At 51.5% G+C, this 17,500-nt stretch overlaps 2 protein-coding genes across 5 annotated transcripts in view; one reads left to right on the forward strand and one right to left on the reverse strand.

Annotated features, from left to right (window-relative positions):
- LOC125955278 (sulfhydryl oxidase 1) overlaps positions 1-2,210 on the reverse strand; it is a 3,342-nt gene extending 1,132 nt beyond the window's left edge. Inside the window, exons 1-2 of the mRNA XM_049686368.1 lie at positions 1,376-2,210; positions 1-722 (exon numbers count right to left, since the gene is read on the reverse strand). The exon at positions 1-722 is cut by the window's left edge and continues 1,132 nt beyond it. Of these exons, the coding sequence (XP_049542325.1) occupies positions 1-722; positions 1,376-1,907 (1,254 nt within the window). The 5' untranslated portion in view covers positions 1,908-2,210. The remainder of the gene's footprint in view (positions 723-1,375) is intronic.
- Positions 2,211-2,593: 383 nt separating this feature from the next.
- Positions 2,594-17,500, forward strand: part of LOC125955280 (SPARC-related modular calcium-binding protein 2) — a 26,875-nt gene continuing 11,968 nt past the window's right edge. For all 4 annotated transcript variants that reach the window (XM_049686369.1, XM_049686371.1, XM_049686372.1 and 1 more), the window contains exons 1-2: positions 2,594-3,308; positions 6,190-7,032. In XM_049686369.1, coding sequence (XP_049542326.1) covers positions 6,931-7,032 — 102 coding nt within the window. In that variant the 5' untranslated portion in view covers positions 2,594-3,308; positions 6,190-6,930. The remainder of the gene's footprint in view (positions 3,309-6,189; positions 7,033-17,500) is intronic.

Here is a 17,500-nt window from a genome sequence, read left to right on the forward strand (position 1 = left end):
CCCATTATCGTTGAAGGGAAAATAGCGCACCAGAACGTCCAGAAAGTGGCGCAAAGCTGCCAAACGTTCACCGTCGATCGTTTTAAACCGGGCTACCTCACGGAACAGGGCAAACCGTATCGCTTCCTCTAGGTCCGCCTGATACACAACGCCGGCACCTAGTTCCTTCACCTTTGCCCGGATGGCTTGTTCCTGCTTTTGTTCCATCAGTGCCGAGATGCTTTGTTCGCTTGGCTGTCCATCACCGCCCTGGCCACCGGATTTCGTGGTTGTAGATTTGGTCGTAACGTCCGTTACGATGATGTGATGCTGGCGCAGATGCGCTTTGATCGCTTCTCGTACCTTCTCGCGGGTAAACTCATCGATCGGTAGTCGTATCAGGCTCAGTGAGCTTCCATCGATCACCGAGAGGCTATTGGTGTCGGCTGCTGCAACGGCCGGATCGTGCACCCGGTACACGGTCACAGCGGGCGTATCGTGAAAGTCCAGTATCACCTGCAATCCGATCGTACCGTTGGCATCCTTTTCATTGACGAGATACACGTACCGGGGCTTAGCGTTCGCTGTGCCCGCTCCCTCGAGTAACAGGCTCGCCTTATCGTCCGTCGTCTGATTGATGGTGGTTAGGTTCGGCCAGCTGGCCGGTTTGTTCTCGAGGCGCGCCATGAACTCCACCAACCGATCGAGGATGCGCGATCCATCGTGTTCCTTCAGTGGTTCTCCTGGGGGAGGTAAAGGAAATGAAGATGAATAGAAATGACTTTAGACAGCAGCTTGGAAAACATTTCAAGCAAAAAGAAGTGTGCACGATAGGAATGCAAGTTGCAAGCTGCATTAGCAATGCAGCTGTACGCGATCGCTTACGTAGAGACGGCACGTACGACGACCCCTATGCAATCCCTACAACACGAGTGATAACGCGACCAGTGCTCGATTGCTCGTGTTACCACACCGCCAATCTCAGATGCAATTTGTGAACCCGTGCCGGTGCTACAATCAATGCGGCCAATGTTTGAGGCACCCACAAACACGCTAGCGAGCGAAATCGCGGGAGTTTTGTGTAACTGCCACAATCCGCTCGTTTGATGGTGTGTCGTCGCGGCTGGGTGCTGGGTCAAACACATTTCCAGCTGAGTCAACAAGTTCATGGTACGCTGAGGCACAGCGAAGAACAACAATTCGGTTGTTGGCGGAAACAAGCAACGACTGGGTAACGTCACCATCGACATGGAATCACCATCAAGCGACAGAAACTGCTCGCAAAAAAAAAAAACGGAAAAGATAATCAAAGCTTCCAGAATCAGGCCGCAGGTGTGCCAGCCCATTCCCTTCCCCCGGTGATCCATTTTTTGCAGGATGTTATTGCTTCGCTTACCGATTTTCTGCTCTCCATCGGTGTAGTGTGGAGCGAAGAACCGGATCGTCGGATATGCCATCACCTCGTACTCCCGGCAGATGGCATTGTTCTCCTCGCGCGAACAATCGAGCGCCGTCACCTTCACCAGCGTCTGCCAGCCGAGAATGTCCGCGGCCAGCTGCTTCCAGATCGGGGCGAAACGGCGGCAGAAGCCACAGTACGAGTTGTAAAACTCGACCAGCGAGGCGTGCGGTTGGTTGTACACCCGTTCCTTCAGGTTGGCGGCCGTCAGCGAGATAACGGAATCGCTGGAATCGTACAAACCGCTGTTTTCCTGTTCCTCGATCTGCCGGGCAAAGCGGCGCTGCTCGTAGATGCTGAGCTTATCACGTAGTCCTCCCCCTTCTCGTCGTCCGGTTAGCCCACCGTGCACCGGGGCCAACCGTGGACCGACATCGACGACGGTTGCCACCAGCAACAGCAGCAACAGGGTGGTAGAGCACGATCCCGATGGTCGTCTCTTGCCGAAGACGACGGTGTTCCGAACCATCACCGGAGTTTACCTGACGGACTGATGGTGCTGCTGGTAACCGGCGGAATAGTCTGGACTGGATGACGACGGATCGTTGTTTGTTGTTCGGACTGCAGGTACACGGCGGCTAGCACAGCAGGTGCTGGTGCGCCATTCGGTGGCGGTGGCTGGAGAGAAAAAACTGCCGCACCGGAGCGGAATCGTCGTTGCCGAGGCCACACAATCCAGACGTGATGGTGCAGGTGCTGAGAGCGCAAGAGCGAAAACAGTGCGCCTTGCTCTCACCGATCGTCACATAATTTGGCTACGTATCACCCAATTGATAGCAAACACCCCACAGGAGGAGGTGGGCGCACACGTAACCAACCCGTTTCACTGTGATTGAGCGAGACGGCGAGTAGGTTTATGAGGAACAGAAAGAGAGGGCATGAATACATTCTTTTCTGTCATTTTCAGCTGACTTTGATTGCAGCGAAAGGAACCGTGCGGTCACACTGGATGCGTTCCGTTGCGACTGGCGGTTCCGCGCACAACGGAAGCGGTACTACACCGGTGGTAATCAAATATATAATCTGCATAAATAAATCCCGGGAAAGCCATATGGGTTGTGACAAATTTTGCGACAGCATGATCATCTAGTGTTTTTAAAGTTTTTATTTTGTCTCATTACTCGCATAAATAGTCATTGTTATCCACGATTGACGGTGTGTTGTTAAAGCAAAGGATTGGAGCGACAGTGTTCATTTTGAGGTGGCCCGCGAAACACGATTCTCCTCGGAAGCGGTTCGGATTTTTTCGGAACACGAATCGAGTGAACGGGCAGGCGAACCAGCAAACCCGGACCGCTTCCAGCGTGCACGTTTCATTCAACATCTCCCAGGACTCGCAACATCTCGCAGCATCAGCGGAAGCAGATCGTTGATGCTCCGTCACGCGTAGAATGCGGTACGGAACGAGTAGCACATAGATAATCGATTGTTTGAAGTGTAGATCGCAAGTGAAGTGATATCAACCAGTTCGGAAGTATTCGCGGTGTGCATTGTACAATAACTTCGACTGTGAAACGGGCGCTTGCGGCATTCGTCGGTAAATTATTGTGCGATTTGTCTGTCCTTTGGTCCCTGAATGACGATCAAGACGTCGAATTTGTAATGACATCATCGAAGACCGTGCGCGATCGTGCTTTCGTACATTGTGGAACAGCAACAAGGTGATCGCGAGTGTTTCGTCCCCTGTGGAGTGCTGATATTGCCGTCGATAATAATTACCCCGGCAAAGTTCGCATCGACGCATTTCAGATCTGGGTTTGTGAGCCTTTTTGGACCTGGAAATACGCGAATTATTATATGGCACAGTAACCCAATTGATCGAAGATGGAATATATGTGATCGTGCCACTCAACGCGAGGATCGCTCATTGGTAAGTGACGGTAGAGTTTAGAGCAAAAGTTCAATTCCGTGATACGTGAACGGATGAAAGCATCGCAGACGTCAACTCCGGAAGATTGATCGCACGAACCGTTTTCTCCACACTCCACTTGACCAATAATAATTCAGTGCGAAGACGGAGGCGGGACACTCGGTTGGCAACCTGTGCCAACCGGTGGATCGCCTCCAGATCCAACCGTATGTCAGCGTAGGGCGTTTAAGCTCTCGATCGTAGTGACCGGCTGCCCCGCAGCTTTGGTGCGCCCCTTGCGCGATCGCGCGATCTTTCATTTCTCGCGGTTGATAAAGCGGACCAATTTACATTTCTTATTAACGCACCTCACCTCATGGTTGTGGCGTTGGTTAAATGGGCGATCATTAAAGCAGGACCGCCGTTGCACCGCCATAATTGCACCGGCGCGTTTTTGTTATTTAAATTAAAACTTCAAGCGCTTAAGATGTGATTTTGAGCATTTTTGTGCGAGGTATTGGGCTTGGCACCTGGGTATTGGCCTCCACCACGAAACAACAAGTGCGTGCATTTTCGGAGGAGGGGAACGAACGACGAACATTAAATTTTGCCACAAAACACAGCGGGTGTGAAAAGCAAACCGCGCCCGTGCTGTATCTCTTCTTTCCTCTCCATTATTTCGCACTGGACAGTAACCGCAAGGGCTCTGCCGAGGACATTAACATTTTGCTGCCACATATCGTTCCGCGAGTGCCGCGAGGGATGGGGATGTTGGTGCTTTTATGCCTGGTCCTGGCTCTCCACTCCCGACTCGTGTAATGGATTATTTATCGCCAGCAGCAGCAGCAGCAACACGGAGGAAGAGGCGAGTGAAAAGTGAGACTCAGACGAGGGACGAGAAACAAGATTTTTGGAATGCTGTGGCACACGGATGTCGGGGTGATCCGGCGACCGGCATCCGTGGTCGAGTCGGGTGTGCAAATCAAAGAACCAAAAATAAAAAATAAATAAACAACCCCTTTCTGTCGTAGCCTCCGTTGCTCTGTGGCTCCGGGGGTTAACGGCTGCGTGATTCCTTTTTGCCGTTATCCTCTTTACCTTGCCATTCCCAAGTTTAAGCTTGAGCACTTGCACCGGCACGCACCGGCCGCATGCTCGTGATACGGAATGGGTGGACACTTTCATCTTCGGCTTGCTTTCTGTTGTGCAGCTTGCTACTCTTGCCATCGGTAGGAATCGGAACACCATTCCGCAGAATAGTGGCATTTTTCGAACATATTTATTTAAGGCTGAAGCTCGAGACCCGGGGAAGTCCAGGCCGCCCACGGGATTATGTGCCAGATGCGTAGCGACAGGAGAGGGAGTAGACACGCTCCTTCACCGCATCTAATTGGCCGTTAACAGACCGAAAATTAAGTCATCATAAATTACATCTCATTAGATCGACCGGTCGTTGGTTTGTGGTTTCGGACGCTGGCTACTTCCTTCCTACGGTCGGCCAGTGATCTCAAATCGATCCGCACACTATTGGCATCTGTCGCACGGATTCGATCAGCGAAACACGCGATCACATTGGAGCCGTCTATGAAACCAAACGGAGGCGCGCGCGCCCCTGCGTGCGTGCACACACACACACACACACACAAACGCAAGGGGGTGGGGGGTGGGGCAGATGAGCGATAAATTATTATCATAAACCTCGGCATTTTATGTGCACGTTGGCACGGATCGCGAGGACCCATAAACTTGGTCGCGTTGGCGGCAAACATTAAGAGCAGTTGGGGAATCGGATAGGGAAGGTTAAACGGAGCAGATTCTTTCACCAAAAGCTCGAGTGTTAATGGTTAGCTCGAGACGCTCGAGAGTTATTTACATTTCACATTTTTATAAAAAAAAAAACGAATTCCACAAAGGAAAGCAAATGCTGATGCTGATGCTGATGCTTCCATCTCCAAACTCTAAAACTTGATCATACTGACCAATGCGAATGATACTGGTGATACGGCGGAAGTGTGACAGCCTGTGGCAATACGACGATCCCGTGTGATGCGGAGAGAGTGCTCGAGACGATAAGTGTCTTAATTCGTTGTTTCCTAATAAAACGGAATCCTTCTCGTCTAGCGTCACGCCGTGTCCCTGAAAGTAGAACGAGTAAGTGAACTCTGGATTGCTGGTTGACTCATCGCCTGGCTGGCTGGACTGGATTACTAGATCCGTACTAGAAGCGATCGAGTTTCTTGATGATACAACGTTGGCTAGCAACAACTAAGGCCACTTCGCTGAGAAGGAGAAGGCGACTTTTATAAACTGTTCGCTAAACGACTGAGACCATAGACGCCGCGGACTCGGAATGCCCGAATTCGGACATCGCATCTTCCGCATCGAATCCATTACAACACGCTCCAATTGGCGTCGATTTTGAAGCCAACAGAAATCGTCCTTATCTCATCTCGGGGCTAATTTGTCGCCGCACCCCCGGTCCTGTCCAGTTGAGATGACTAATTGGTTTTCGACTGTGGGGATTCGTTTAGCTGATTTGTAGAAGCTTCACGTGTCACGTGTCTTTGAGAGGTCGTGGCATACCGAGACGCGAGGCGTGAATGGTTAATTTATGTATTCACGGTCTCGCCTGCCAGGGGGATCGCTCCGGGCAATTGTAGCCGATTGCAGCTTGGATAATTGAAGCAATTGAACTGTCGCGGCGTTGGGACTGAGGATCACTAGGCACAGGCTACTTGTCATCTGTCGGATGATGATATTACTTCTGTTCTGTCGCTGTGATGTGAGTCCAGAGAGGAGAGGTGCGCACTTCTTTGCGATGCTGGACGCTTGTTTATCAAATGTATCGCCACCACGTCCTGTACTGCTTCGTGTACTAACGTTTACAACTTTTCACTTGCAGGTCGACCATCAATGCTCGCAACATCAGACGGTACAGGTTGTGCACTGATCAACAGTGCGACCAACTCATCACGAGAAGACTAGTAGGCGTGACCACGCAGCAGGATCCACGGCGAGTTGATTGAACGAACGAGCGTCATCCGTGTGGTTATCAAATCAGGTCAATTTGTATCAAAAAGTAATAACTTACTCTCCGCGTAACTGGTGTGTGTGTGTGGGGTTATATGTGATAACGTGCAGTGAACTCGCGATTGTTGTGTATGTGTTGGATGAAACCGTGTTGAAGGCATCCTTGCTCCACGTTTGTTGTGTGATCTTGCGCGCGTTCCAGAGCACGTGGTGGTGTCGGTTGTGAACAGGAACAGGCCAAGGCGGACCTTTGTCTGGATGGACATTGTTGCTCGGTACCGATCGCTGGATCCGCTGGTGGTGACATTCACCTGCGCCTTGCTTCCACTGACCGCGTGACCGGCGTTCGGTGTGGTGTATACCACGCCAACTACGCCGCCACAAGGCCATTGACATCGTCGTAGTCGCCGTCGCCGTTGCCGAGAAACACGAGCTGCCGCTTGTCTGGTGGCGCCACACCGAATTCGAATTCGCGCGTAAACAAACTCTTCACGTGAAATCTGATCTTGGCGCCTGGTGTCGCGCAGGTGTCGTCACATTCGTGGAATCTTCCCCTCGCTAGCCTGACGCTTTGAATTCGCCGGAATTAAGTGTGCCGAGTCCCGGGACCACCATGTGGTTAACTGCCGTGTGTTGCTGGCTGTCGGTAGGGTTGCTGCTGATCACCAGGCTGCCATCGTCGAGCGCTGCACCGCCACTGAAATCGGAACCCACGGTAGGTCCGCGAATCCTAGATTCGCAAAACTTGACCCTATTGCTTTCCAATTCCCTTTTTAGCCTCCCAATTCGAACTGGTAGTACTGAACTATGGCATTTCAACAGCATGCCATCAGCTAGATCGAAACAAACGATGATTAAAACACAAAAGAAAAGCACAAGCAGGAGAAGTTAAACCGGAATTCCCAGAAAGATCGCCTCCATCATCATCAGGTGGGCCATCCATCCTTGTTGCAGAGATAGGGAAAAGGGAAAAAAAAGAGTAAAATGGACGCGACCGGACCGATTATGTGATGGATCATTCAATTTTTGCAGTCAATTCCAGCACTTTCCTGAGTGCTGTGAGAGCTGCAGCTCGCACGATAAGTTGCGCAAGATCATCTCGCACATGGACGCGTATACTGGCTATGGCCCACCCCAGCTGAAGAAGCTCTGGCTGTGTGTGGAAGCGGGGCATATGAAAGAGATGGCATACCACCATACCTCATACCTCGTACAGCATAATGCGCATAATTTAAAGGAATCTCCTTTTCGCCTGGTCGACGTGGACGATGCGGGTTACGGCGGCGGCGGCGGCGGCCAAGAGTCTGTCCGGAACTCCTTCCTCGCCTTAATGTGGCCTGTCGTCCCCGTCTGTTCTCTACTTGTTTTTTTGTTGTTGCTTTGGCTGAGCTTGTTGTTGTAATTTGTTGTGGTTGTGTGACGGTGTGGTGTTGGAACCCGTGCGATTCGCACCTCGCAACCCAAGACTCAAGACGCACGGACGAGTGAGGTGAACCAGGTTTACCTTTCAATTCCCTTTGCCCACCACCAGCAGCACCTCCTTTCGGTGTGTGCGCGCATCGACTCGCTCCCTTTTCACGGCGAATCGCTTTTCTGCATCATCCGCCCCGGCCATGGTATACTGCCTGCGGACAGCAGCAGCATCATGCCGACGCGTCAGACTGTCTAGAGCGCTCGTGAGGATGCGAGATCCTGGGAAGGAGGAAGAGAAAGAGGAGAGGGACATGGATGGTAGTTCGGTGGGGTTGAGAAAAGCGGCCGGTCTGGGTATTGCCGGCAGGATTGTTGAAGTTTTCGGGATTCCTCTTTGATGCCACAGAAGACCCAGAAGAAGAAGAGCAGAAGCAGAAGCAGGAGAAGTGCAAGAAGATGAAGAAGGAGGGCTTTCGGACACTTCAGGAGTGGCGTGCGGCGGCTCTATACATAGAGCTCAAGTACCTTCACCGGCATCATCATCATCATCGCCACCACGATCTTTGCGTCCGATCGATCGTGTTGACTTGCAACCTTTCCACTTCGATTTTCTCTCTCTCTCTCTCTCTCTCTCTCTCTCTCTCTCTCTCTCTCTCTCTCCCTCCCTCTCTCTCTTCCTCTGTCTTCACCTGGTTTCGGAGTCGAGTTTTAATTGTTTCCTTTTGGTCTCTCCAGTCCAAGGGAAAAAGGTATAAAGCATCCTCGAAAGTGTGACTCTGACGGTCCGCTCTGCTTCGACGACCGCTCCAGGCACTCCAGGCGGCCATTAGCAGCAAGCTGAGCGGGCGTGCGCGCAGGAGGTAAAAGGCAAATGATTCATGTTCTCGGCTTCAGACTTCAGAAATCCAATGGCAGGATTGGAACCAAATGGCATGCAAATCTCATAACGAGGTCGCTATTCGCGCACACAGCACACAGCATGATTGTTGTTCCATTCAATCGATTCTTTTTTGCGGGACGTACACGTGTAGGGCTGTGTCTGTGTGCTGGAGTGTCGGTTCCTCTCCGGTGATGATCAATCTATTTTTAGCAACAGCGATCCTGCGAGTGGACTTTGCGTTTTGCGTGTGCGGCTTTTGAGGCAGAGGGTAATGATGCAGAATTGGATGTTCCTGGTATTGTTGTTAGATGGCTAGTGATTGATCGTTAATAGCGTGCGAGCGAGCAAGCGAGCGATCGCCGCTCATCAATCTCCTGCCTGCCTTAGCCTGCCGTACTCCTTCCCATTTTGTTCCCACCTACTCGCCGCCACATACACTATTCTCTCGCCATAAAGCAGCGCAACGCGTTTGTTGTCAAACTTTGAATTATGTTGTTCTTAAGATTCCGTCTCAAGGCTCGGCCAGAGGCCTATGGATCGTAGGCCTAGACCGAGCGAGACAAATCTTTACATGTATACTCCTTGCCTCCCAAGCCATCGTGGGGCTGTTACCAGTGAGATCTTCCCTAAACTACACTCATACACATACCTACCAACCAACTAACCAGTCAGACATTGAGGGGCACTCTTCTCGCTTGAGGGGTGCAGAAGATGAAGAGTGGTAGGTAGAATAGAAAACACCCCGGACGCAGCAGCAGCAGCAGCAGCAGCAGCAGCAGAAGCAGAAGCTGCCAACATCTTGGGCCATGGTTTCAGGGTCATAGGTGCTTCCAACAAAACATTAACTTTCGAGCGACTCGAGAACCGATCGGGCGGGTCCAGCAGCCACTTGCGAGCGCTTCATACCCTTGCGCTTATTCTTCTCGCCCTCCGGTTCGGTGGAAGCATTTATCCCTGCCTTCCCTTTCGGTCCGTTCTTGGGCTTCGGTGGCTCGGTAAAGATAGCGAAGAAGAACAGAAAGTCGCCGTACCTCGAGACGGGCCCTCGAGAACTCTTGTGGTCGACGCAAGCAGCGACGCGAGTGGCGACGCTCTGTCTGGCCAGGTTCGAATCGACAAAAGGAACAACTCATCCCAGGGCACGCGGACGAAGACGAGGAGAAGATGAGGAGGGGGGAGGGTATGTTGTTAAAAATCGAACAAAAAAGTAAAACATAAGCAACACCACCACCATCACGCGGCAAGATCGAGATCGAGAGCCCGCCGGCTGCCACTGGTGATCGTAGCCGTCCGTATATTTTCCTCTCCATGGATTGCTCTTCTACCATTCCCTCGACCATTTCGGCTCTATACGTACGTACGGTTTGCGCTTTGTGATCTGTCCCCTTCTCTCTCCTTGTGATACTTGGCCCCCCGGGCGAACCCGGACGATGGTCAGAACCGGGCGATAGCGATGCGAAGTGTCGTAAAGGAGACGCGCGGCCAGAACGATGTTCTTCCCATTCGCTTCCCGTTCCTATGGCAACGATGTGACGTTGACGATGGCGAACGGAGTAGCGCGCGCGCGCGCGCACTGCTTTGATGTTTTGCGCCTTTTGGTTGGCCGTTTTGTCTTTTTTTCTTCTTCTCTCGATGATGCCCCTGCCCCCTGAACTGATGTCTGCTTGAAGGGAAGCGAAAAGCGGCCGAAGATGAATAGTTTAACACCAATTTTCGTTCCCTTTTTCGCTGCCGACGATCGATCGATCGACCGACGGACCGAACCGAACATCACACACCAAAACGCTGCTCGAGTACACCGCGACCGGTGTTGGCCATCTAGGGCCCGCAAACGGGGACGGCGGCGGGGATATTGTTTTACTTTTTGTGGTGGTTTTCGATGAGATGAGAGGAAGGAAGGAGCAGAAGAGTGGGATGGGAGCGGGGTACCTGTGCGATCGAGCTGGCTGGCTATGGTGGTGTGTGGAATTTGGACGTGAAACGGTTTTACAAACGATCCGTTCTCGATGCCACCAGTTGAGAAAAAAGGGAACGAGAAAGGGCCGTGAGTAGGGACGGACCGGTGGGGTGGAGTGCTGGGTGCCGTTGTTGGAGCCCCGCTTGATCGGTTTGATTTATTTGGACAATAATTTGTTTGCCACGTTTCGGTGGAGGGTTTCCGGGGACCCAGCCCGGGAATCCTGTGACTAAGGCTGGGGAAGACGAAGAGGAAAAGAGAAACTCATCTGCACCACGGATCTTGTAAAGTGCTACAGACCAGCAGACGAGGGGACACGGAGAGGTACGGAGACGTAAGGTTCCCTCATAATTGCCTCCACCAGCAGGATCGCTAGCACACACACACACGCAGGAATCATGCTAGACATCGTGACGACGACGACGACGATGATCTGAGACTGTCTCTGTCTCTGGGGTGGGACGACTGGATGGAAAGTGATCGGCATAAACTGTGACCATCGGCAGCGGTGGACATTACCTGACCAGCAGCAGCATCTCTTTTCCAATCGCTGGTGATCGTTGATTTGAATATTTACAAATATTTTCCTTAGCTTCCATAAACAAATAACAAACCTGGGGGCGAGGAATTGGTAAACAAACAAACGACCCCAGGTTTAAACCCTTTCCCCATAACTCCTGTAGTTAAAGAGAAGGGTAGTTAAAGGAAGGAAATAGTGGATTCCAATTCGTTTTGAGCACTCACATGCACAGTTGGATATGTATGTCAGACGTGGAACTTCTAGTAGCTAGTTATGGCCGTACATGCTTGCTAGGGCCATGGTAGACATGCTGGCACCAGCCTCAAGTCTCGCAACTCTTGTACCTGAAAACTGCCAGACCTGAGGCCTGGTTAAAATCCTCAAACATCCGAAACCCGTAACGGATCCGTCTCGGGCTTGTTGACCCCCATCCGCCTACTGAGTGCCGTGGTGTCAACGGGTAGCTACAACGGGGTTGCTCGATTTGGAGCTCGCACGTTAAAGGTTCGGATAGCTCGATAGCTGATCAGTGCTCGAGATCGGACGGTTTCTACAAATATGGAAATGACCACCATGTTGAACTAACGAACGTTCAGGCACTGTGGAGACACGATGTCTGGCATTGGTCGCGTCGTTGGATCGAGGGTCTCTGGGCATGCGCACCGCGATGCAGCGATCCTCTAGACCCTTTTACCTACCTTTCTCCCCAGTTCTGCCAGCAGCAACACCACCACCAGGTGCCTTTTGGGCGAACGACGACGACGACGACGGCGACGACGACGACGACGGTGTGTCTACAGCATCTGTGTGCACGGAATCCCCGTCGCGTGGCAGATGTGAGAGATGCCGAGTGGAATCGCCACCATGTCGCCATGAGCCCCATTTGCTTCGTGACGGCCTGCTGCGACTTGGGTCACCTCACAGCAGCAGCAGCAGCAGCAGCAAATGCACATGAGCATGCATTGTTTACAAACAGCTCTCCCTGTCTACTAGGATTGTCTTGTGCATATGCACCCCGAGATATACTGTGAATTGTGTGCAGCAGTAGCATATCGTACGTGTGGAGATTCCTTGAGGTGTTTCTCTTCCCCTTTTTCAATCCATGCTGCGGTTCATGCTTGCTGAATCCGGTGCCTATTGAGAGCATCTCAGCCAGTGGGGAAGACGACATTCCAACATTGGCCCGTCGAGAGGGTGTGCCACGTGCGCGTACGGATCTTTAGGGTGTTCCTGTTGTGCAGCGCAGCAACAGCCGAGCGCGAATTGTGCAAATGAAGTTGACATTTTGGAAAGAATCCGTGCGCTGTGGCTGCCAATCTTGTCGCGCCACGCCACTTCGGTGTCTGTGGCTTGTGCGGGAGAACTGCGACATCATCGCGACATCCGCCAGGGGCCAGGCGGCCAGACAGACCAACCAGAGAGAGAGAGAGAGAGAGAGAGAGAGATAGAGCGCAGTGGATCTGCTGCCATGAAGGAACGTCTGCGCGATGGAGCAAGATTAAACGTTACTAAACGAAACATTTCCTCTTGTCATAAAATATTAATAAAGAACAATAAGCCGGTAATGAAGGTAGAGGCAAGCTGGCAGGGCATGTGCGGCGCGGCACGACGGCGACCTGCCCTGCGAAAGAACTCAGTCCTCGGCCAACGGGCTACAAACAGAATATTCGGTGCCGTTGCGCACTTTTTGGCAATCTTTCTGTTGACGCAAAGGTTCGGTTTAAGGTCGTGGACGAGAGCCGTTTGGGGTCTGGTATGTCGCGGCCAGCGCATAACGCAACGCCACGCCACGCAAACTGTCATCATGTCCGCGCGATCATTCACCTCCGATGCCATATTTATATTGTTCCAGTGAGGTATATAGCGGCGGGACGAGTGGGCCGCCCGGTTTTTTTTGTGGGGACTCTTTCACGCGCTGTATGTCACACGTCACCGTCCGTCAATTCGGCGCCAGTTGGTAGTTTGGAAGAAATATGCGAATGCGTTGCGATACGCAGTAATTGCGCAATATAAGCCAGCCGCGTACGTCAGCATCACGGTGTACGGTTCCATTGTTGGGATCTGACGACGACGCTGATGATGATGATGATGATGCTCGTGATCACCGGTGGCTGTACACCGGTCGCGGAATCTTGCGGTCGCTCCTGGACCTAGTTCCCGGACGATAGTTCGGTCGCGTACATATTGTGTGCGTGTGCTAGGCGTATATGTGTGTGCAAAATTGGATCTGATTGAAGCGAATTAAGGTTTACGATGCTGAAGTATCATCACTTCGACGATGAAACCTCGTTTGGAGTCTGGGACAGTCGCCAGTCCATAAGGATGGATCGCTTACGGGCACGCAAAGCTGGCGATCATGGCGTCCTGAAGTATGTGGATGTGCAATTGCGGATGGTTCTGAAACCGAGAAGACAATTAAACGATGCAGTTGATAACTGCAACGACACTACGACATTCCTTTCAATTGACTACTCTTCGCTATCTGCTCTAATTATTATGCATTCCATTACAAAAACCGTTCCATTTTTTAAATATCTTTTTATTTCGCTTCTTTTTACAGGTGAGTCTCGCCATATCGATTTCTACAATGCATATTTAATTTCTAACATGCCAATTCAGGTAATGTACGATACTTTCTAACCTACTAACGAACTAAAATGAAGTGAAAATCGCTTGAGTTTTGGGTTAAACTGTCAATTCTGTCAACCGCTACGAGCGAAAGCAGTTAAAAATGATCTCTGACAGCTTCCTGGGTTTAGCCTACTAATGATTACGAACACAGCCTAAGCCGGGAAATTGGATTGGGCTGTTGCTGGCTGTTTGATGTTCTCTTTTTTATTCGATATATCCCTGGAAGACAACCGAAATACACACACCAAATAACATTCCGATTCCGAAAGCTAATGTGTCGTTGTTGTTTTGCGGCTGATGGCATATATTTGCATGAAATTATGAAACCAGTTACCAGGGTTGCCGGTATTCCGGTCGGAATGGTGCCCGGCTGGTGGTGTGAACATGCATCATAAACATCAAATCTCGATAAGCACCACAGTGAGATAGGGTGTAAATGGGCATTTCATCGTTCGGCTAGGCTGCGCGGTCTAAGCTAATGGTGTAGGCTAAATCCATACAAATTGATTCGTCGACAGATTCAAGGCTATTCGAGTTTATTTTTTTTCAGTTCGTGCTCTGTTTCTTTTAGAACTATCGGGTGGGATGAGCGGCGGTGCCCTAAGAGCAGAGCACCATCATCATCATCATCATCATTAGCTGTGCTAAACCTCTCTAGTGATGAATGCATAATTTGGTAATAACCTACAAAACTTATGATTCCGTCCATTAGTGTCACAATATCTCAAGCGGTTGTTTCGTTCTCCTATTGCGGATTGAGGCGGTCTCCTAGTGAGTCATTTCAATGGATTCTTGGATGCCGAATTATTGCCGGTGCCTGCTTCATATGAAGATTCTCAGGAGAGGTCTTCTGCGATTTGAACGATTTGGAGTGTGACAGGAAGGAGTCGCATATCGTGAGTTGGGCGGAGCTCAACCATAGCCGAGGACATAAATCACAATTCTAGACGATTTAAATTATCGGGATGATGCGTCGCCGAGAGTAATCGGGGGACGGCATCTCTAATCGCCTATTTGTGATCGTTTGTCACGCCGCCACTTGCGGTCTGCTGCACGAAGCCCCACGAAGCAGGGGAGGTGCAAGATCTTCCCCCGTTTGCAATCTATTTATCATCGTCCCTGTCCGCGGCTCAATGAATGAAAACACGCGGAAAAATTTCTTTGTGTAAACCGGGGCCGGAGCCCCATAAACCCAGTTTGTCGGATAGAGAGATTGCCATTGGGAGGTTTCTAGCTCAAGTGCAAGCTCAATCTGATCGCGGGGCCGGGAGAGAAGATCATCAGCATCATTGTTCTACCGAGCCTGGCGTGGTCGAAGCATGTCCAGGGCGTGTGTGTGTGTGTGCCAAGGTGCTAGTTGGTTATTTATGAATTTGCACCCATCATTAACCTGTCGCTGGTCGCTGGAGTGTGAAATATTCCTTGTCGCGATTCTTTTTTTTTGTCGAAAGATGATCTCACGGATCACTTCGTTTGTATGTTGTTCCCCAAACTGACACCTCACGCCCTCTCGCTGCGTGTGTGTGTGTGTTGTCAAACATTTGCTCAAACGTTAGAAGCAAATGTTTGTCTCAAGCGTCAGCGGCCTTCTCCCTTGTCAGAATCAATAAAACCCGGATCAGGCACTAAAGCAATGTTTCAATCAATAAATACCTCTCCTCTCTTGCTCCTCCCTCCAATAGCAACATCCTCCCAAGATCCTGCTGGATCCGGAATGTGGCCGTCGTCGGAGCGCTGTTTTCACTGGGGATGAAATTAAAATATCTTCTCGACAGCCCCTCACCTGCCGAGGCCAGTGAGTTGACAACTTTTTTAACGAATCACCAAAATTCCTAACCGCCGCTGGGGGTAGGCTGCCGGACCCGGATTTTCGCGTAGTGCCACAAGGCACTACCACCATTCTCCATCCATAATATGAGCTCGAACAAAAAAAAAAAGGCCATCGATCTCCCCTTCGCTGCTTCGGTCGCTCGATCGTAAATGGTGGCGTCAAACGGTAGCCATATCGACCGTTTGTTGTCTCCATCAGCTTAGCCATTTTTGGGTAAAGCTGCCAGCCAGTCAGCCAGCCAGCCGAGGGCGAGAAGCGACCGACTGCTAGACCGCCGTCGCGCACGAGACGCGCCCGGAGATTATCAACCGCCAGCCAGGTCGGTCAGCTGGCGCGACGTCGCGCCGGTTGGTTGGTAATTTTTTAACGGCGCCCATAAATCTTCGACCGATCCGACCAGGATCGAAGGAGGCACAGTGAGGCTCGGTATCGGAGGAGCTGGACAAACCGGTCCCCAAAAACCGGGCGACCAACTTTGGCCGGAACTTAACGCTTGCCGCTGACATGCTCGCACCGTCGAGATGTCATCATGGCCCGGTACCACACACCGTCGTCGTCGTCGTCGATCGTTGTTGTATCGTTGATATCGTTGTAGTCTGGTACCATCATTTGCTAGTTTGCTTGTTTGTTGCGAGTGTAATGAGTGTGAACAGCGGATCACACAGCGAGTCGCACAAACGGCTCTCAAACACGAAGAAATGGACAAGAACAGTTTCGGTCACATTGTAGCCACTTGCAGAAGTTCACAATACCGATCAGCATCAGCATACCCTTCGATTGTGTGCAGCAAGCTGCAGCATGGATGATCATTTGCATGTTTGACCAACGTGGACTGCGACCTGCGCTCGGAGCGCACCAACACGATAAGCTTCTCTTCACCGAATTCGGTCCGCGATCCATCGGGATAACGATGAGCTATCTATTCGTCCCCGGCGAGCGAGAATTGTGTCCGGTTTGTGGCTTGTTTTTTTTTGTGGAGGGCAGCGCTTTCGGGGAAGGGGGCCATTTCTTGGCCATCACATTCCTGTGAGGTTCGCGCAGCGTGCCAAAGTGCCAGTGAGTGCCAAATCTAGAGGAACAGACAGGCAGGGCACGAGGACGCTGACATTAACGGCATTCAGCGCCAGCGCCAGTGGAACGTATGCTAATTCGTCCGTAAATCAATCCACCGGACACACACACGCACGAAGCACTGGCGCCAGGCAGAGGGAGGTCTGTGGTGCTGCTGCTGCTGCTGGCGAATCGGTTCTTCGGTTGTTTAGACAAGCGGAGCGTCAACTGCTGCTGCCGAGGCGCTCCAAGAAAGGATGAGGAATGACGGCATCGTATCGCGCGCGCGCGCGCTCGCTCGCCTGTGGCCGGGTTGGATCGGAATCACCCGCCTATCCCTTCCCCCATAAGCCACTTGGCCGTGTGGCGCCATCTTGCAGCGTGAAGGAAGCTGGTACTCTAAATATGCGAAGCCAATGTAAACAATCGGGGTGACTGTATGTTTCGCGCAAGTTTTCGCGAATGCAAAAACCCATCCGCACGGATATCGTCATCTCTCGGATGGCCAACGACTCGAGCCACTTCGCACTCCGCAACCGCTCTCACACACTGCCAGATGCTTCCAGATGACGTATGACCCGCGGTCACGCCGCGATCGTTTCTGTTGTATGTCCACCGCGGACACAAGGGACAGAGCACTTGGCTTGGCGCACAATCTAGATCTACAAACTTGGCGGAACCTCGGAGCTGTCTCAAAGGTCTGGGGTGCTAGAGCGGAGCGGCAAGTGTAGGAGGTGGTTTGTGCGTGGTGATTCGTTGGCAAAACAAGCGAATTGATTATTATTATTGCTGCTCGTTTGCAATTAAAGCCATTATCTCGGGGAAGGGGGTACTGTAAAACAAACATTCAACGCCATCGAGACTGCTTATGCGGTCGACGAAGGGGGGTAGGTTCGCAACT

The sequence above is a fragment of the Anopheles darlingi genome, chromosome 3 (genome assembly GCF_943734745.1).
Source record: "Anopheles darlingi chromosome 3, idAnoDarlMG_H_01, whole genome shotgun sequence".
Lineage (NCBI taxonomy): Eukaryota > Metazoa > Arthropoda > Insecta > Diptera > Culicidae > Anopheles > Anopheles darlingi.